The 22240-nt window shown below is 38.8% G+C and overlaps 2 protein-coding genes across 3 annotated transcripts in view; both read left to right on the plus strand.

The window, feature by feature from the left end:
• The window catches only part of Fur1 (Furin-like protease 1), a 178740-nt gene that overhangs the window by 101505 nt on the left and 54995 nt on the right, over positions 1-22240 (plus strand). For both annotated transcript variants that reach the window (XM_018103174.2, XM_089265336.1), the window contains exon 4: positions 8544-9495. In XM_018103174.2, coding sequence (XP_017958663.1) covers positions 8731-9495 — 765 coding nt within the window. In that variant the 5' untranslated portion in view covers positions 8544-8730. The remainder of the gene's footprint in view (positions 1-8543; positions 9496-22240) is intronic.
• On the plus strand, positions 6227-6847 carry LOC108660028 (proteasome subunit beta type-3). The gene has a single exon (XM_018113245.1). It carries the CDS (start codon positions 6227-6229, stop codon positions 6845-6847), a length of 621 nt encoding a protein of 206 aa, XP_017968734.1.

Below are 22240 nucleotides of genomic sequence, written 5' to 3' on the forward strand. Positions count from 1 at the left end.
TTTTTACCGCTCTTGCCCATTTTTTATGCATGTGCATGTGTATTCTTCTGCTCATTTGACATACTAATCGATAATGAATATATGCAAAGCAGGCTAAAAATATTTTCGAGGCAACGAGCTCGAGGCCCGGTGTGTTTTGATTGAAATGGTGGCAACACAAAAAGCAGCTCAGTTTAAGGTGCAAATTGCTGCACAGGAATGCAAAACAAAAAGAAATTTAATTGTGGCCGAAGAAGAAAAGCAATCGATGAATAGACACGCATAAATTTCACCACATAACTAGCGAGTGCCAGCTGCCCGCCCTTAAAAGTATGCAATGCCCTCTGTGCATGCTAAGCGCGATGCCACTATTTCGCAGCGCTATATATGGATATACCCTGTAATAGGAGATTTAGATATGGGAGTATACATACATATATGTTTGATATACATTTAAAACTAAAGAGAGATTAATTGATCGGCAAATTCTATTATAAAATATAAATATATACTTATATAATATATTTTCTGTCAATATGCCCTGTAAATGCATAGGAATTTTGGGCGTTTCGGATGTGTTATTAGATCACATACTTTTATTTGATAGAAGTTACGTTTTTTGCTTAATTACAGGGTATCTAACTGCACTTGCCTTACCTTTGGCCATATTTGTTCGTTAGCTGGGTTTTTGCTTGGCCAGTGCAGTTTTTTGTTGATGCAAATGCAACTGCTGCTGCTGCTGCTGCTGCTGCCAGAAAATGTGCGCATATTAAGTTGTTGATTTGTTGATTTGCATTTCTGTGGCTCGCATCCTAAAACCAAAACATACACACACACAAACAAACAAAATATCGAATGCCACTAAATGTGAACCACAAAAAACTCACTAGACGCAGCTGCAAATCAGAGCAGTGAATATTTGCTTTAGATACATGAACAGCTATGCATCTATGTGTGTGTGTGTGTGTGGGGCTGTAATTTTAGAGTAAAGCGTGGAAGCATTTTAATTTTCATTGTCAACACTAATGCTGGCTCCCAACAAAGATGTGCAGTGCTGTCAAGGACTGATCGCCATAGAACCCTCAGCTGAAAGACTAAAGTGCCATAAAGCCTCACCTACAATTGCAACAGCAGCAACAACAAGTGCAACAACAAGTGCAACAACAACAGAAAGCAAATGCTGTCTTAGTCTGCTGTTGCATGTTCCTCGTAGCAGCTCGTAGCTCGTTGCATCCTTATCAGCAGCATCAACAAGGTAATTGGAAAGAGGAAATACTGTTGCCTTATCCTGCCACTGTGCTGCCCCCGGGCAGTCGAGTCTACCTTATCTAAGTCGGGTCTACATAACCTTTTCAAGCTGTTGGGCAACTTTAAGATTATGTGAGAAGATTGTTGGGATTTTTTAGAAAAGCCAGTAAAAGGAATGAGAATTAATTTGATAAAGCGGAAATTGAGAAATGGAAATACTTATTATGAATATTGAATATTTTTATTCTTTGTTATATCTTGAAGGCTTTAATGTTTCTTCTTTGAAGCTTTTAAAGAGAAAATCTAGAAATGAAAATTATTTTTATTCGATAGTATATAATATTATTAAATATACTTTTTTTTTATGCGATTCTTCGTTATATCCTAAAGTTTTTTAGGATTTGTCTACAGTTTGCGAATATTAATAAATATTTTGACTAGTTTCACTTTTATTGGAATTTATTAAATATTAAATATTATTAATAAACTCATATTAATATTGATTCAATTCTGTGTTATATACCAAAGACTTTTGTGTTCCTTCTCCTGCTTATACAACAATCTGTTCAAATATTGCCTCTATTCTTATTTATTCAGAAAGAGTATGTATGATATGTAGAGTCCTCGCCGGTTTTTCATGGCTCCGTGAGGCTTTTACAGACATTTTGTTTAACGTCAAAAGACTAAGAATGTAGAAAAGTGAGGGAATAATTATGCTGCGTTGTTTATGAGCAGCGAGTTGAACTTCAGTTTAACTGCGGCCCTCGAAAGGCTCTTTGCAACAGCAGCACTTGGTGCAGATGTTGTTGTAGTTGTTGTTGCTTGTTGGCGCTGCCTTTGCCTTTGCCTTTGTTTTGGCTTACATTTTTAAAGACATTGCATTCTTTGAGGTCTTTGTCAGAGCTGAAGATGCTTGCATTAAGCCCTATTCAAGGCACTGAATAGGGACGAACGCTTTAAGCCGCCGTTTGTTGCCAACGCGTGCAGTTAATTTCGCAAATGCATCTCGTTATAACAGGGCATAGTATATCTCCTCTGAAAGTTCGATGTATGACAGAAATATATGCTGTATATATTATATATATATATACATACATATATAATAATTGCATTTCATTTCACATCAGATGCGGGCATACTTGCGGCATGCAAACGAAACCCAGGCAAACCAAATAATTACGATTCTGTTGGCCATTTGCATAAGGCGTTGCATTCCCTTAATGCACTTTGCAGCCAAATGGATTCATTAACACAGAATGCAGTGTTAATAAATTAAACTCGTCTGCAAAGCCAAATTGAGTCGTTCCACAGGTAAATGAATGAAGAGCGACATGTGCAAAGTATTTTACAAGCCTAAAAGAGATTAAATAGCATTCATTTCGTTTGTGCTCAAGATAAATTGAATTTGTATTCTTTAAATATTTTTAATTAACATTTTGTTGCAATTGAGGTCTTTAAAAAAATAAAAAAATTTGTGAATAAAATAGAAAGACAGACAGGCAAATATAAAAATATATACATAATTATTATAAATTCCATTTAGTTTCATTATTTCGTTTTCCAATTAGTTTTCATTAAATATTTACTCTAAATTTATTAATGACTCAAAAATATTTATTCGATATTGTAAAGCGAACAAATATTTTATATGTCATTAAAAATAAATAAGCTAGTTAAATCAAAAGCAATACATATTTAAATGAAATAAAATATTCTATAGAAATATCAAAGAGTTATTAAATTAAATCAGTTTTGCTTTCCTCTTTTTTTTATGAAAAGCAACTAGAGCATATTTTAGTGTATTATTTTCCTATTTTGTGTCTTTTATATGAAGTACATTTGGAGTACTTTGCGTTGTCAGCGGCAGAAACCATTTGGTCCTTACATACACCCAACTACATATTAAGAAACTACCGTTTTTATATATAGGAGAACCCCTTGAAAATGTGAAATCAACGTATAATGTTTTTGTGAAAAAGTATGTAACAGGCAGAAGGAATCATCAAGTATATATATTCTTGATCAGCACGACGAGCTGACTCGATATACCCCTGTCCGTATGTCCGTCTGTCCGTCCGTCCGTCTGTCCGTATGAACGCCGAGATCTCAGAAGACTAGACTAGAGCCTTCTTAATTGTTTTATTTTATAATTTTTAATTTGTTGGTTTATAATTATCAGTAATATTTCCCGAATGGTGTAAGCAAAATTGGGGTAGGGGGTACGGCTTGGGTAGGAATCTCAGACGGCTAGGGGTAGGGGTATGGATAGGGGTAGGGGTATGGGTATTATTTATTATTTTTATTATTTTTCAATTTTTTTTTCTGTAGCTGCGCTGACATTTCTCGTGCACTTTGTGCAACTCGTTCTTGGCATGCGCCCCAGCTGCATATCGACCATTATGTTACGCCTTTGCCTACTTCGTAATGTTTTCTTCACTGCTTGCACTGCGAGAAAAATGGAAATACAGAAAGGAAACGCAACTGACAGCCGCTTTTCTGCGGGCGTTAACCGGGCCCATTTGTTGTTGACTTTGTGCTCCAGTTGCAGCCGCGATTGTGGCTTGAGAGAAAAGAAGATGCAGAAGAAGAGTCTGGTGTTGGAGCGCGGCATATTTGGCTTTGTGGCAACCATCATTAAGGAAAGAAGAAACTAAAACGGCCGCAGCCAGCAAATGGAAGTACGCATAGCCGCAAATACACACACACACATATATATATATTCACTAAAAGCTTTAGCTCACAAACACACACACAGCCTTACACTAGAAATGGCAGTGCCACGCCCCCTGCCCCAGCGGCTCTGTTTTGCAATTGCAACTGCCTGGCTTTTGACTCCTGTAGCCTTCTTTTTTAAGCTGCTAACTGCTGCTGCCGGCGCCTACAAAGGCATCAGGCTTAATGTGTTTTGGCATCGGTTTTCAAAATGCATAGCTAGTTGCTCTCTCTCTCTCTCTCTCTCTCTCTCTCTCTGCTTCTCTATTGCTTCTCTCGGCTTCTGCTTCGGTTAACCACAAAGGCCGCCTCAAGCAACCAAGTGTCAGACTGTTTACGCAAAGCTGCCTACAGCCTACATCAGTGCAGCTATATCTATTGCACTTTTTCTTTGTTTTTTGTCTTGTGGATTTGTTACTGTTTCAGCTTTTTTGTTTGCCAACTTCTTCTTCTTCTTCTTTGAGCTCGGCTTGCGGCTGGTTGCAACTTTCTTTTTTTTTTTTTTATGTAGCAATTTTTGTTTTGCCTCTTGCTCTTTGCTTTCTTGCGTTTTAGGTGTGCTTCCATTGTGGCGCCTGATTGTAAATTGATGAGCCTTCAACTCGTTGAGCTCTTCAAGGGACACTGGCCGCAGGAAACTGCAGCACACACCGATTTCTTGTGCTTGCTATGTAAGACATATTTGAAATCAAAAGTGAATTACAATTTTCTTTTTTTTTTTTACCCTGCGGTGTTCCTAATTGACTTTTAAATAATGTAAACTTGCGGCAGTATTTGCCATGTGAGTCACGCATGGCATCGTGGCCAGTTATATAAGAAGTGCTAGGGCCTTCTTTTATATCATTGCACGATCTATTTATTGGCAAAGGTGACCCCAAATCTCAAAATCAGTTGATTAGAATCAACAGTAGACTAGAATATATATGCTTTATGGGCCCTGCCACACCTCCTTCAGCCTCTTTACTTACATTTTCTGTAAGCTATCTCATACTCGGATTTCACATTTTGAATAACATCATAAAATAAAGATCTTGCTCTTAATGGCTCTAAATGCTCCATTGATTCGTGAGCTTCGTTCGGGCCAATTTTAAAATCAAATTGGATTCACTCTAGTTGACTGATTTGATTGACACGAAGTGTAAACGCTGTATAAATAATCCAATAAGCATATTGACCCATATACGGATACACTAGTTCCACCTGAGACTGTTTAAAATGCTGCTGATGCTGTGTGAGCTTACGGCGCTTTCCACGTGTCAGTCCGTCCGTTCGTCGCTCGGTCGGTCGTTCGGTTGGGGCGTTGCACATCAATTTTCGCCCTGCGCTCGCATCGAGAAGTGTTAAAAAACAACATCTCAATTTGTCTCAAGTTGTCAAGTTAACGTTGCAACAGTTTTACACTTGGAGTGCTGCAGACGGGCTGACGTCATCGCCAGTTGCAGCTGCAGTTGCAGTGGCTCACTGCAGTGGCAACACTGCTTTGGTGAACAAAATGTGGTTGTTGTTTGCTGCTGATGATGTTTTTGTCGTTGACTTTGACACCATTTTGCACTTTTCGCTGGCGTGCGCGGTCTCTCTCTCTCTGCCTTTCTCTCTCTCTTTTACTCCATCTATGCTGACAGGCACTTATTTTCTTAATATTAAGTATACGCTTAGTGTGCGCTCGCTGCGTCGAATGCTAGTGCAGACGTAATGATTACTTTGTGTCTGCCGCTGACAAATGCCGTCAGTCAAAGTCAAAGTTTACCAGACGCCGAGCATTGGATGACAAAAGTCGTGAAAGTCGTGCAAGTCCTGCCAGGAAGTCGATGGGAAAAGGGCTTGACTTTAGTGCGGAAGTCTTTGTACAAAAGGCGCATGCCATGCAATCTGCTTGTAGATATGTGTGCTCGTGTATATGTGCATGTGTGTGTGTGTGTGTGTGTGTGTGTGTGTGCATTCATGTGCATTCCAGCCGATAAGAGCGCTGCGAAATTTTGTGGGCAAGTCCCAAAAGTTTCCGTGCAAGTTTTTAATGACTTTTTTTAAGCAACTCTTTTTTGCAAACTTTATTTATTGCCTAGGACCCGGCCAGAAATAAAATTTGTTGCACAATTTGATGGCTTATATATATATGTATAAATATATAGTTCGATGGGGGCACTTAATCAGGCAAACCTATGAAAACAACTTCAACATTTATGAGCTTAGATTGAGCTCTCACATCGATTCATTACAAACTTTTCACAGACCCCACATGCAAGGAATTTTATATTGGTATATAAATAGTAATACTTTGTAGCTGCTAATGGATGAAAAGGTCTCGTATTGCAATGGCTGCGTGATTGCCATGCAGGGCAAGGACTGCGTCGCTATTAGCACGGATCGTCGCTTGTCTCTCTCCTCGTATACGATTGGCGAGGACTTTGAGAAGATCTTCAATTTGGCGCCGCGCTTGTACGTAGGTGTGACTGGGCTGCAGGCGGACATATTGACAGTGCAGGAGCGTTTGGGCTGTCGCAGAAATGTGTATGAGATCAATACGAACTCTCTTGTGACGCCCAAAATTGTAACGGAACTTCTCTCTCACATGCTCTACCAGCATCGCTTCGCTCCCTTCCATGTGGAGTCCATTGTTGCTGGCATGGATCCATATACCCTGGAGCCCTACCTATGCAACATGGACCTGCTCGGCTGGTCCACTGTCTCATCTGATTTCGTTGTCGTGGGAACCTGTACGGAGCAAATGATTGGCACTTGCGAATCCCTGTGGGAGCCGAACATGGATGCCGATAGGCTCTTCGAAGCGATTTCGCGCGCAATGATCTCGGCCGGCTGCCGTGATACGATCAGTGGCTGTGGAATGAAAGTGTATCTCATTGAACATGATAAGGTGACGGTGCGTTTGGTCAAAACACGCATGGATTAGTTGAGACGAAAGGTTGCAAAAAGGTTACATTTTTATGTTTAAATACTATTTTTGTGTAGCTATTCATAAAATACAGTCGAAGATAGAACATTAAGAGTACTTATCGAACATTAAGAAACCGAATTAGGAAATTATATTAGTATCATCGAGGAAGGATTTTTAATTCAATTATTGTTGAATATCTTAATCAATATTGAAGATTGCAGCAGCATATGCTTACGTGGGCCTCACAAACCTCCTCTGCTTATCCTGAGAAATGATTTTAAACTTTTCCAAACTCGTTTTTCCAGCTAGACTAATATTTTATTTTCCTATATATAGTCATCTAGCGATAAATTAGTTGAATTTTTGGCTAGTTAAATATACTTGTGTATTGAGCTCTTGAAAAACATATGTACATACATATATATATACATATTCATTTTATATGTTATATTCAATTTGTGTGAATGGTACTTCAAATCGAACAACCGAAAATAAAGTCAAATATATTGTCAGACGGAGGAGTTGGGGCTTTGGGTGGCGCAGTGATTGGAATGCTGCTATTGTCGCATGAAAATTCAATTTCCTATCCACTTGGCTATTGATTACCATGTCCAAACGTCGCACACCACAATATCCGTTCGGGCGGTTGATATGCTGGTCTTGATGGTGGCGGAGCTGGCGGCGGAGGTGGTAGTGCTGCGCATTTCCGTTCAAGCCATGGCTTTAATTACGCGCTAACTGCATATCCTGATATCCAGCTACACTCAATCACAATGGCCGGGCCAAATATGACAGTCAGTGCTTTAGCCATCGGCCGTTGGCTGTGGGCCGTTGGCTGTTTGGCCTGCAGGGGGCACATCATCAGTCATGGACATATTTTGGACAATGGCATTAGTCAAAATCCAGTTGGCCAATTTCTGTGCCTCATTTGCAATGCCAACGGCTGTTGTGGACCTGAATTGGGACTGGAACTTGGACCAGGACCCGCACCCGGACCCGGGTGATAATCAATGCGATTTCGCCCGCCAGCTAAATAGTTGCCAATGCAGAAAAACCAAATGAAGCAAGTTCTGTGCTTTGAGCTCTTTTTTCGCCGACAGCCATGCAGGATATCACTTGTGCCTCATAAGTTGCCTGCTAATGAGGCAAGTTTGGTTGCCGCTCCCGCTGCTGCTGCTGCTGCTGGAGCATATTTGCTAACAAATTGAATGTGTCATTTGCAGGCAGTCAACTTTTTGTTGGCTCTCACTCGCGCATTGTGCCTTGGTCTGCTTCCGCTGAGTATGTGATATAATCCTTGTAATATGTTGGCTGGGTTAGTAAGTGTTGCGCCCTGACTTTGCTAAATGATATGATTGTGTGGATGAGTTATGTGAGCCATCGTAGCAGCATTTGCTATTGAGCTAAGTATTTGTCTTTAATTTGTGAAGCGAGCTGTGAGAGTTTGGTATGAGAATCCCTCTCCACATGAGCATGCTCAATATGAGAAAATTGCTAGAAAATTTTTAATTAGGTATACAAATATATTAGAATATTTAATTTCCCTTCTAACTACTTTAAACGTTATCTCCACAGCTACTTTAAGCATTGTTTAATATATTGATTTTTTTTCTGCAAACGTCTATACATAGTAGAATTTTTAAGTATTTCTCAACTGTTTGTTGTGCATCAAATGCTAATGTAAATTGAAATCATTTTGCTCTACTTGCAGCTTGAGTGCGACAGCAAAGAGATTACAGCAGCTACTGAGCGTTAAGTGGGAGAGTGAAGCTGTGGAAGCAACAGTCAACACAGTTACACAGTCACACAGACACGCACGCACACATATACTGTCGCAGACACTCTAGAGCAGACGGATAGAAAGCCACGCCTTAAAAAGCACACAAATCGAACGCACAATGAAAAACGACGTGGTGCGATGGAGCGGGCAGCCTAATAGCGACAGCAAAAACAACAACAACAACAACAGCAGCAGCTGTAGCAGCAGCAGCAGCAGGAGCAAGAATAACAGTAAATACAGGCAAGAGATAAGCAACATAAACAATGTACAGTCAATGCAACATGTTGCTAGCAAAAGAAGTTGTCAGTCAACAGCGACAATGGCGAATGTTGCTGCAACAAGTTCAAACTGGCAACAGCAGCAGCAGCAGCAGCAGCAACAAACAATCAATGAATGTGATATAACAAATTTAAATTACAATTGCAATTTATTCAACATTAGTTTTTTAACAACAACAACAACAACAAACAAGGAAAACAATAGAAAAACGAAATGCATTCGCAGAAGACATTCGATTGAGCCAAGAGCGACGCAAACGCCGACGTCGACTTCATTACGTTTGCTTTTGCAATTTAGTCTCGTAGTGTTTTTATGTAAACTTAATGTCGGTTTCGCGGCCAAAATGGAGCCAGGCCACGCCCAGTCGCCACTGCTGTCGCCCTATGTGCTGGACTATGAGAACGCTGCAGTGAGCAGCGGTGCAGGCAGCGGCGCAGACAGCGGCAGCGGCAGCGACAGCGGCGCCGGCAGTGCCAGGAACGTGCGCGAAGTGGGCGGCAATGGGGGTCACTATACGCACACCTGGGCGGTGCACATACCGAACGGTGACAACGGCATTGCGGATGCTGTTGCCAAGGAACACGGTTTCGTCAATTTGGGCAAGGTGAGTGAGATAATGTTATCTGAAATTTATGATTATTATTATTATTTTATGGCATGCTGAATACGTAATATAGAAATGCGTATACTTGATATCAATGAGAATTGCAGCAGCATAGTTGAAATATTTTTAAAAATATATCAAATGTTTTTAATTATACACTAAATAGATGCAGCATAGCTCATACATATATTTTAAAATAAAAATATAAAATGTTTGTAAATATATAAAACATATTTTAAAATTGTTATTAAATATTTGAAAAATATGCACTAAAATATTTGATTAGAGAAAAAATATATTTTAAATAAATATAAAATATATTTTAAAATATTTTAAATAAATAATAATAAAAAATATATTTTAAAATATATAAATACATACATGCAGCATAGGTAAAATATTTAAAAATAAAATATATAAAATTTGTTAAAAGAAATATGCAAGGTTTTTGTATTGTATATGTATTAAATTATGCAGCATAGTAAATTATTTCAAAATAAAATATAAAATATTTTAAATAACTATTGAATATTTTTATGTGAATATGATTTTTTTTTTCAATTTGTGTAGAATATATTTAAAATTATTTTAAATATACTTAGGTAAATAAATCAATAAATAAATAAATATATATGGGTTATTTTACATATAGCTATACTTAAATATATTTCAGATATATAGAAGTACATTAATTATCTAGCAAAAAAAAAATGCAAAGCTTTTTTTGACTTAAGTCAGCTCAAATAACATTCACATGCCTGCTATCTCCCACATATCGAATATTTATCAGGAAAAAGTGAATAAACAAAGTGAATTTGGGAAACCATTCTTAAAATTTCGAAATATAATTATCATCAGCTGAAGCTTTTCGTTTACCCTCTGGAGCTTTAGTTTATCTGCGCATCTGTCTAACAGTAAATATAAGTAAATATAATATATATAACATCTACAGTAGAACTAATAGCACATTTAACATATAATTTATCTGGCCTGCAGCTATTCACCTGTGTCAAACAACTTTCGTTCGAGGAAAATTCAATTCTTAAATAAACTGTTAGTCCTTTGATGGCTCAGAGTGCCTACAGCATTTTAGCTAGCAATGGAAATGTGAGCATAGCTCCAGCTGTGCATTGCCAAGCGTTGCCCGCAAAGCAAAGTAGTTTGCATTAGTTGGGCCCAACTAATTTTTGGCTCCCGTATTCGGCCCGCATCGGTTGCTGCTAAACTTTTGCAATTGCAACAATTTGGCCCGCAGCTAGAGTGCGGATGGGGGTAACAAAGGAATGTTGTGTGAGCAGGGCAGGGTTAACTTCAAGGTAGACCTTTCGTTAGTCAGTTTAGCATATCATTAGGCCACTCAAAATGTAAGACTATTAAAAGTTTATGCCACACACACATACACACATGCTCATACCTACATATATGTATAAATATGTATATGTATATATATGTATATGCTATATAAATCCATTCCATGCAGACTTGAACTAAGTTTCAGTTAGTTTTGGCTTCAGCTACTGCCAGATGAGATGCTGGATATCTGTGTACCGGGCTATGGTGCTTTGCTTTTTCTGTTTTTCTCTTTCTCTCTCACTTGTTACACATACATAACTGTCCTTCTCCCTCGCACTGGTTGAGGCTGGGGCTGGACTGTGCTGGCTGCTGGCTAGCTGTTGGCCTGAGTTTCGCAGGTGTTGCAGCTGCTCCATTGCTTTGGCAAAGTTTAATCTGATTTCAGTCAAGCGACAGCGATTTGCAAAAATCCCTCAACTGATACACTCTGTCACTCAATTGAAACAGAGACCAGCGGCCCGATTCTCCCTGCATCCTTGCGCACCCCCTCCCAAGCCCTGGACTAACTGAGTGTCAAGTAACAACCGCCAGAAGCGCAAATTGTCAGTAATAGTAGCAAGGAGAACAGACGTCTATATATATATATATATATATATATATATATATATACCGTTTACCTATCAAGCGAGGGCAGTACAAAGAGTATTCGGTCGAGAATTTGGTATATACATATAATAAATTTTATTTTTTTTTTTTTTTTTTTTGATTTTATTTAAGCGTTGAACCTGTACATGCAAATATAGTACTTTAACAACACAGTTGGAATATTATATTAGAGCCTAACCTTCTGATGATTCAGGAGGACTTACAATATATATTTACAAATATCACTAAACTAAACTTATCTAATATTTTTTGCAAAGCCTAAGCGTTTTAATCGCCTTAGTGGCCTCGCAGGGAGCAATCTTCTCGCTAGTCTGCTCCGGTGTCTAGCCAGTCTGTCACTATATCGGCTAGTGTGTCTCCCAATCTGTTCCTCCACTGAATAAATTTAATTAAATTTAATATAGATATTTAGCAGAGCTTGTAGTCTAAAATATTGTCATAAAAACTGATAAAAAAATATGTTGTCAGCCATGGCAATATACAAAAATATTTAAATAAATAAATACAGATTTAAATAATAGAATATTATAATTTATTTTGTTTTTTAATTTGCAACTGACATTTAAATATTTATATATTAATGGTATTTTAAATTTGTTTACAAACATTTTTTTAATATTGTATTTGTTTTATATAATTCCTTGATATTAAATACATCATAGCTACCTTCATAGCAATTCATTCCGAGTCTGCTGAGCTTGTAGTTTTAATGATATTCATAGTTTCGTATTGGCTTCCTTGAAAATATTACGTATACGCTCCGTAGACACTTTGTACACTAACTTTTTAGTTGCCCCGCTCGCAAGTACAGTGTCATGTTTGGCCCGTTGCGTTTGCAAGTTAGATTCGAAAGTGAAATTCGCTGGGGCAGTTACTTCTTGCGGTTGCCAAGGGTTAACTCGCAACTTGAGTTTCTAGTTGGCATTTGAGTTTTCAATTGAGACGCGCTCAGGTGCCGTTAGCTGTCAGCGTAAGACTCTGGCTAGGCAGCGCGGATCCAAATTGAAATTGGTATCATTCTCGGCGGGCGGCCATTGTTCTAATTGGCAGCAACAAAAGGCTCAGCAAACTCAATTTATTACCAGCTCCAATGGCAAAGACTCGCAGTGAAACTCATTTAACATCATTCTTCCGTTTTTGGGGCGGCAGAAATGCCTATTGAAGTGTTCCAGTTGCTCTGGGGCAGCAGCTGCAAGTTAATTGAAAATTAATTTTAAATGCCAATGCTAAGATCTGCCTGAAGGGGGGATGTGGCATCGCGCTGCTAAAATAGATTCCACATTTACATAATTAGTCAAAGCGAAAAATCTGTGAATTTCTGCCTAGAGTAAAAGCAACAAATAAATACAGACTTAAACTACTTGACTTGATTTTGTGTTAAGTCGAGTCTGTGAAACTCATTCGATAAATTACAAGTTAACATTGATGCTGCTGTTAAATCAATGTTAATTAGTACAGGGAGTATAAAAGGTACTGTAAAGACTTTCTATATGCCAATGTAAAACAGTTAGTGGAGTTATGTTAGGCCAAAGAGGCTATCCAGCTGATCTATATGTCTGTTAAGTTACTCGAATACTCTGCAATTAGAATAGAATTGCATAAAATGAGAAAAACGCTGCTAATATTTACCTAATTTCAACTGCAGTTTCAGTTTGTTTCTGCTGTAATATGACAAACTCAGCGAAACTTAAGCCAACCAGCTCTGCAACAACAACAACAACAACAACAGCAGCAGCAGCAACAGCAGGGAAAACAAATTAACAGAACATGCAGCCAGCGACTTTTTGCCATTTTGCTCGGCAATCGGACTCCCCATCGTGATTTATTTATTTCATTTTCCTTTATTTTATTTGTGTGTTTTGTAGCTCTCATTGTATTTAGCAGTGGGCGTGACAGAAGCACGAGCACAACTTACGGTGATTTTGCGCTCTCGGCGAGAGGGTTTGTCCTTCTCTTTCATGCTGCTAAACATGCAGAACTTTTAATGAAAACTATAAAGTGTATATGTTTTATATAGTCTGCATAAGTATCTCAGCCTGTCTGTTTGTTTATACAACATCAACTTGTAAACTTTTGGCACTGCAACTATAATTATAAAATGCTGGCATCAAAACTTTTCGCTCCTAAATAACGAGCATTGCTGTGAAGTTTAGAGATTGTCACGGATAATAGCAATTAAGTTCGTTAAAAAAAAAAATAATTATAATAATATGAGTAGCCATAGCTGGGAGTCGGGTATGCTCTACCAGAAAATTCACCAAACCTAATAATAGATACTTCTACAAATATGCAAAATAGTTTATATTTATAAACAATAAAGATATTGTAGTGAAAGTAAATTTAGTCTATCACTTTTATAGATCAAAGCTCATTTTCCCACTATTTTGTTTCACTATAAATCAATGTCGCTTAGAGCTCGTTTCATTGACTAATTTATTATGCTGCTAATTAAACTTGCGATTTCAGTTATCTCAACTCAACTCAACTCCTGACAAATGCAGTTTGGGCGCGGAAGTTTTTCGAGATAAGCGAAAAGTCAATTTATGCGCTGCATTAATTTGCTCCTCTGCTTGCCTAACTGACTGAGTGACTGACTGAATGACTGGCTGGCTGGCTGACTGAGTGCCTGGCCAGGTCTAGGGCTAAAAAGGTTTTTGGTCTACAATACACCTTGCTGGAGCCTTGAAGCATTTTGTTGGCCTGTCAGCTGCAGCCTTTTCAGCTCCCTGCCAGCTGCTGTTTGTCATTCGCTTATCAGCGGCAACTTCCTTGGCGCTCGTGGGGCCATTGTGTTGGCCTGGATTTGGGACTGGGCTTTGTATTTAGACGTATATTTACATAAGACTGACGCTAGTACATCCTGCACTCGGCTCGCTTCTATTGTGCGCGCTGTGATAAATGTTATCGTTGTCCGGTTCGCCATTCGCCTCTTTCATCTCCTTCCAGCTTCACTACTCAATTTAATTGAAAAGCCTCTTGGAATCGTTCGGCGATTCACTTTGTTATTTGCCTTTTGGCCTTTTGCGATTCTTTTGCCTTTTTAATTAATTTTTTCTTCACGGCTTTCTTCTGCCCTTCAGCTCGTCCTCGTCCTCGTCCTCGTCATTTTTTATTTCCTTGTCGCGCCATTGAACTTATCGTGAGGTTAATTTGCCCACTACTTCGATTATTGATTGTCGTCGATGGGTTTTTGCGGCTGCCACAGCTGCTGTGGCTTTTTCTTCTCCACCGATTGCACTTTGCAGCCATCACGTCCTCCATATTAACTTTTTTATATTGCATTCGCATAATTAAAATCACGGGCAATGATGTGTAAAGCAGCCGACGCTTCTCTTCCTGACCGCACGCTGTCCCGCCCAACTGTTCCGCTGTCGCCTGGCTGATAGATTTAATTTTCACCTGGCAAGGACATCCCTTATCCTTGGCCCTTTTTTTCGGTTTTCTGAGAAAGGTCAAAGGCTCATTAACGTGGCTCCCTGCAGCAGCGGTGTCAGGATGAAAGCGACAGCATTTTGCGTAAAGCCTCAAAAGAATTCCAGATTGCTTCTTCCATTCCTGCAACTAAGCAAAAGCTTAAGCTGGGTCCCCTAATGGAAACGAAATGTATGAGAATGTCAAGTCTGTCAGTTGGCCTTATTATATATGAAATATAATAATAAATATATGTTGTATATACTTAAAAAAAAAATGAGAAGAGTTTTAGTTAATTTTTGTTGAAATAAAAGAGATATTCCTAGAAAGTATATTTTAAAATAATATGAAATAATATGAAGCTTAATCTTCTAACTGTAATTGTGGAGCATCTATTTTGCATAACCACCAGCAAAATAAATAAGCTAAGACGACTTTTGCTTTGAGCTTTCAGCTTAAGTTTCATATGAAATGCAATTCAGAGCTTGACCCGTCGACAAATTGATATAATTTTTATACCATATAAGTCTCTATATATGCATTAATATATGTAAGCGTTCTCTGTGGATGTGTGTGTGTGCGCGTGTCTAGCATCTATTTGCCCTTGCCTTTGTCGCCTTTTCTCTTCGGCTCTCTGCTCTGTGGCTCTTGGCGGATATCGTTGATAAATTTCAAGTCAAAAACTCGGAAAATATTTATGACTTAACTTTTGTTTTCTAACAAAGCAACACGCGACACAGATACACAAACACACACACGCACGCACACACTCAGATATTTATATGCTCTTGCATAAAGACAGAGTGCGTTGTGGGGCTTTTATGCTGGCAACTGGATTTCACAATTGTCGCAAAACTTGGCCATGGCTGCTGCTTTGCTTATGCAAATAGTAAAAAGGATTTTTGCCAGCTCAGCTGTTTGTCAATGTTGGCTGGGGTGATAGAGAGAGAGAGGGTTCTCGTTCTCACGTCTCATATAAAACTTTAATCACATGACATGCAGAAATATCCGAAAGTTTTCACAAATACATATTTTTGTCATTGATCCACAAACTGAAGCAAAACTTGACAGCGCAATTTGCTGCAAACTTTTGGGCTGAGTGTGCGTGGGTGGCTAATTGAATATGTGTACCGTTATGCGATTGAGTGTGAAATGAGTGCCATGCACAGACACACGCACACATATGCATGTGCAAACTGAAGCATAATTTAAAGAAAATCTTGAACTCAATTTACAAGTTTTGTGCCACAAATGAATGAAGTGAATCAATAAGCAAATGAAACTCGAATATTTAACGAATGCCATATAGAGAACAGGTGCATATATGTACATATATGTATATACTCATGTGAGTGTATGCATGCATTTCCATCTGTCTGCAACTTTTTAGCCAATTTGCGAAAAGTTGCAGCTGTCTAATAAATATTTCAAAAATTCATTTTAACTTTTTGCGTGCTGCTTCCAAAACTGAATCGAATTGGTGCCTCACAGTTTCAAAAATGAATGCATTTTGAAAGGAACTGGACTAGAAATGCTCAATTAACTTGGCCCCAACAATTTCCGACAAACCAAAAGAGAGCTGAATATTTAGAGGTAGAGAGAGCGAAAAAGATAGCTTAATGAACGACCCGTCTGGGTTTGCCAGGAGCTAGCAATAGTCCTTGTTATTTTGATGGCTTTCTAACGAGCAACACCGGCAATTGCCAATCATGATAATGATCAGCATCGCAATCATCATCATCATCATCTCAGTGATGATGAGCAAAGCTGTTGTCAGACAGACAGGCAGTTAAATTAATTAGCTAAAACTTGGCTCAGCGCCCCCTTGAATACTCGAAATATCTCTTAGCCAGCTTCGGGTAGAATAATGAACAGCGAAATGAAGCTCTAACGGCAATGAATATACGAACTAAAACTCGAAAGTAATTTATGGTCAATTTTATGCACATCTTCAGTTTGCGTATTTTTAATGAAATAACAACCAAAAAATTGACTAAAAAATTATTGGAAAATATGCCTGAAGGAAATGAACTAAGGTTTATTTATCACAAATTTCATATTTCTGTAATTTATCTTAGCTTCTCTTTTATTTGAAAAACCCAGTAAATTTTAAGAAAACCCTTTTTTTTCTCTGTGCACAATGGAAAAATCTTGACGGCATTTTTGCTAATAAATTGCGTCCGTAAATTTTCAGACAGCGGAAGAAGTCGAAGCGAACATTTTTCACTCATGAAACAATATTTTTTGGAGCTATTTTTGAATGCCTTTTCTTTTCTTTTTTCTTTGCCATTTGCTGCATTTTTTGGTAGTAAATGAAAAATTACCAGCGAAGTATGAAAATCGGCTAGTTTCACTGAAATATTTAAGTCTGTGGATACATGAGAAGTCGATGGATGATGTCATTGAAAATATATAATAAATTCTTGCCAAAATAGCTAAATGACAGGGTATACATTAGGCATATTGCATAATAATAACTTTTGGTTTATTTTTATTGTTATTTATTTATTTATTTTTTTTTTTATATTTTAACTTCTTTTTCACATCATACATATACATATACATTAGGCATATATTCTTTAATATATGTAAAATAATAACTTGTTATATATTTTTATTGTTTCCTTTTTAAAATATCTTAGCTTCTTTTTCACATAATTTATATACTGTTACAAATTCCAGCTTGGTCCCCAGATTAACAGAAATTCGCCTTTAACGATTTCGTCTCCATTTTCTCCATTATGCTGGACACTAATAGACACTGATGCGTTTCTTTAGTTGAAAATGATTTGACCTTAAGTTGTATATATGTATATATATAATACTCATTGTCCTTTGTTCTGTTTTGTGGCCACGCCCTCTGGCCGCCTTGGCGATATCATCCTCCCTTTCGCTGTTGGCAGTCGCCTCAATTGAAGTGAAAAATTGCTAATGGTCACCAGGCGGGCGGCTACACACAAAGCAGGCGCCAATTGGCGATTGCCTTCATTCCGGAAACTCCGCTTCGCTCAGTTCCTCGCTCCGCCGACGTTTACTCACTAAAGCAGCGACTGCCCTCAAATTGCTGCTCTGATTTTAATTAAAAGGCCCAGAGCGCGGAGCCATAGCATGGCATAGCATAGCCCGTTGGTGTTGTAGTCACAGTGAGTGCACAAAATATCGCAGGATTTTGGCCAAAGTCAAAGTTGAGTTGATTTTGGGGCCCTTTTAATTGACCCAATAGAAAAAAAAAAATTAAAAAAAAGAGCAGACACAAAATACAGAGAGAAAAAACTGAAGCGCAAAGAAAATTTTATACAGCGCTCAATCAAGCGTGAAAAACTTTTCGGCTGGCAAGGGCCAAAATGAAAATTTGAAATTCTGGCAAATATTTTGCCTGCATAAACATTGGCCATATTTTCAGACATCAGTCATATTGTATACCCTGTAGCGGCATACATTGAGTAATCCAATTTGTATATAGAATACTTATCTAGGATATTAAGAGAAATATTATAAGAATATATATATGTATATATCCCTTCATCCTTTGTTATCTCTTCTTAGGGTTTTTCCATTGCTACATATTATTTTCTGTAGAGCATCTCCAAGTCGCTGATGCTCTACTCAATTATATGAATATGCGCAAAATAACTTTATTGTATTTTTTGCGCTTAGCCAAACAAATCGTTAGCAATTGCATTTTATTGGCACTACGGTAGGTCTGGCAAGTGCCATGAAACGATGATTGCGCAATCAAATCATCGCTTCACGCTTGATTAACGGTATGTCATGTTTGCCATAAGCTACCGCCGGCAATTATTAAACTTTTTTGCCATACAATATTTGTCGATTTCCAATTAAATTCACTTCCATCACATGCGAAACAAATAAACTTGATGAGCTCCAATGAAATGCCAGAAAAATTATTCAAATTTGAGAAGTTATTGTTATGAAAATGTCAAGGGGTGGCATTTTATGTTGAGCGAGTGCTAAATCATTTTGCAGGCAATAATCAAGTAAAATAATTACTATTAATTCGTAATTAGCTCTATTGCTTGCATTAGAGAGGTGTATGAATGACAAAAAAAGGAAAAATTGTGTTCGAATTGACAATGCGCAAAATGTGTGAGTGTACTTACTCTTGTGAAGATTGGTTGGAAACGGTTTTAGAGTGAGTTCATATGACCAGAAGGCGGAATATTCAGCCGAACAAAAACGAATTGAGGGAGTGGGAGTCAGAGCTAAGCAGTTGAGCATATTAGTTAATAACTCCGGAGTGCATGCTCATCACGAAAACATTTCCATAGCAAGCCCTTGCAAAAGTTCCGTATACTCTTCCTTTTCTGAGCTACTGCTGTGCGCATATATAGTTAGAGTGCATGTATAGTACTAGAGGGAGAGAGTGAGAGACACGATAAACTATCGCATAGCATATAAAAATGTGAACATTATTCGCAGTGCACAGATTCCATCGTGCCTTACTCTCACTCCACTAGGCACTGGGCTTCATTTATTATCGTTTATTTACCTCAAACTCACTCAATATGTTCTTTGCCTCTCACTTACACGTACGACTTGATATCATATATATAAAGTAGAGTCCGTTGGATGTATGTTGTCTGTGAAGTCATGCAGCTCTCTAGCTCGTATAACTTCTGAGATATAATGCTGAGCTGTTAAGGCCTGCCTCGTCCACACGTCGTATACTTAATGCAATGCAATGCATGCAATTAAGCCAAACAAGAGTGAACAATCCGCTTTTCCTTTTGCTTGCTCTCTATGTATATCACTTTCTTGTACACACACACACACATACATACACACCAATGGGAACATGAATGTATGTATGTATTTTATGAGCGCACCCACGCGGCGTATACCTGGCATTTCATCGATACGTTAAAATTGCGGATGCGACGCCTTTTAACACTTTTGCATGTGCTTGCGCCGGTATGTGCCTCCCACGTAATTGAATTGCAATTAATTGGCCACAACTCGCACGGCAATTGGAGCAGCAGGTGCAGCAGCCGCTTGCTTACCTGTTTGGCCTTCAATGTATTCGGTCAACAGAGCCAGCTGCAAATGCCAGAGCTGCCATCGGCAGCAGCAGCAAAGCATTATGTGACAATAAATCATTGAGTGGCTCTGGCCAGACATACAGCCAGCAGAACAAGACACTCACAGTGATGCAGGTGATGCAGGTGATTCAGGTGATGCAGGTGATAGATATTGCAGAAGCAGGGCCAAGAGGCTGGCCAGCCGGAAAGAGGCTGCGTCCGTTGGGCCTTTGAATATTTCGACTGAATTATTAGAATCCAGAGTCATATATCATGGGCGTTTGCTCTATGGTTTGGCATTTTAATTGCCAGGTACTTGAAATCGAACTGCCAAGGTGAATGTGATGCGAATGATTGAGTAGAAAGTGAGAAATGATGTTAAAGTCGATTGTGAAATGATTTGATAGAGCAACACTTAATGATGATCTTTAGTTTTGAGTCTTGGAATTCTCTAAATTATTTACACTCTTAACTGATTCTGAAACTCTTTTGTGCCTGAAATTTGTAATCAGCGTGATGAAAGCATTTTGCAGCGTGAACTGGCATAAAAAGCATGGCTGCCATTATGGCTTTGGCAGAATTGAACCAGTGCACTGGCTGAAAGCCTCGTTACGATTTGGCATGCATTCAAAAATGTTGGCGACACAAAAGCATTTCGTCCTGCGTCACGTGACATTGAAAAGTTGCGCAACAGTAGGGAAAAAGGACGCACAGAACGGATGGCAATCAGTGCGGCAATTATGTGTGTGTATTAGTAGTGCCCATGTGTGTGTGTGTGTGTGTGTATGTGTGTGGCTGTTTGTATTGAACTTAGCCGTTGACCTTAGCCTGCTTTCCAAGCTCACTCGCCGCGTCACGGACCGCACACTTAGTCATTTTGTCATTTGCTTGTTACTGTCACTACAGCAAAACTATATGCACATATATATTTATATGTATATGTGTGTATATGTATATATTACGTACATGTGCACATCAAGAAATGTGTTGCATATTTTTAGGCTGCAGCTTGTGCGCTCGTTCATGGCCGGCGCTGCAGCTCAACGTCAACGTCAAGTGGCCCACTCGGTGTTGCACTTGAACCATAATGAAAGCATTTGCTGCCATCAGCACAAGAGGCAGATAGACAGAGAGCAAGCGAGAGAGAGATAGAGCTAGCTAGTAAGGAGGAAAGAAAGAGATGGAGCACTGCACTTGTTTAGTTTTCAGTGCGTGTGACATCTGACACTTGTCTGCACTTTTCTATTGCAGATAGAATTTAAGATTATAAACGGCATGAGGATATCCATTTCTATGCCAGAAAGTTGGACTTGAAATGTAACTGCACTTTAGAGGAAGGCAAATGTTAGCAGATATATAAAATGTATATAATGTATTCTAATACTTAATTCACAACTGTTGTGTGTAATATATAATTGAATACTGGACTATCGATACGGTGGTTCGCTTGTGCGATTGCTGCTTATTGATTGGTATTTGACACACGATTGACACGCATATGGATAGCCGCTTGCCTTTTGTTGCTCGTAATTGACCATCGGCGTTGCATGCCACGCGTGCCACAGCTGCTCTCCCTCTCTCTCTCTCTCGCTCTATCTACAGTCTCTGCCCGTCTCAAATATCATTAACACATTGGCCAGCTGGCCACGATAGAGGCTCATATTGGTTGTTTGGGGTGCCTAGGCCATATTCTGAACTGGCAATTCCACACATTAACACCTATTAGATAACACACACACACACACACACACACACACACACATTGAGCAAGTCAACGAGGCAGTTGTCCAAATGGCCGCATAAATAAAGAAAGTCTGTCTGCCAAGTTATGAATAATCACGGCAAACAATAATGGACAAAACACACACACATTTGCTGGCCAGTGTACATGTGAGTGTGTGTATACGATTCTGTATCTGTGTAATTAAGCTTTTGGCTTTCAGCAAGACCAAGTGGCGCCTGCATTTGAAATGGCGCCGCTTTGGGCTATTTTTATGGCTAATGCTATCTAATGGAGCAGCAGTAAATGTGTGAGCAGCAGACACGTTTGGCCAGCACTCGCACACACACACATGCACACACACACAAAGACACACACCGAAAACTTACAGGTGGGCCACGCATTAGTCGACGCCATAAGCGAACATGAACATGACCCAGATAAGAACAGTTAGTCGGATTATAGCGTATGTGCGTTAGGTATACAAATCTCAGAGTTAATTAAAAGTCATTAGTGTGCCGCATAATTGCAGCTAAACGAAAAGCCGTGCGGCATAAACGAGCGGCTAAACCAGATGATAGCAGGTATGTGGAGAAAAAATCAAACGAATTACGAA

The sequence above is a fragment of the Drosophila navojoa genome, chromosome 2, assembly GCF_054131105.1.
Source record: "Drosophila navojoa isolate 15081-1374.11 chromosome 2, UAZ_NAV_1.0, whole genome shotgun sequence".
NCBI classification, from domain to species: domain Eukaryota; kingdom Metazoa; phylum Arthropoda; class Insecta; order Diptera; family Drosophilidae; genus Drosophila; species Drosophila navojoa.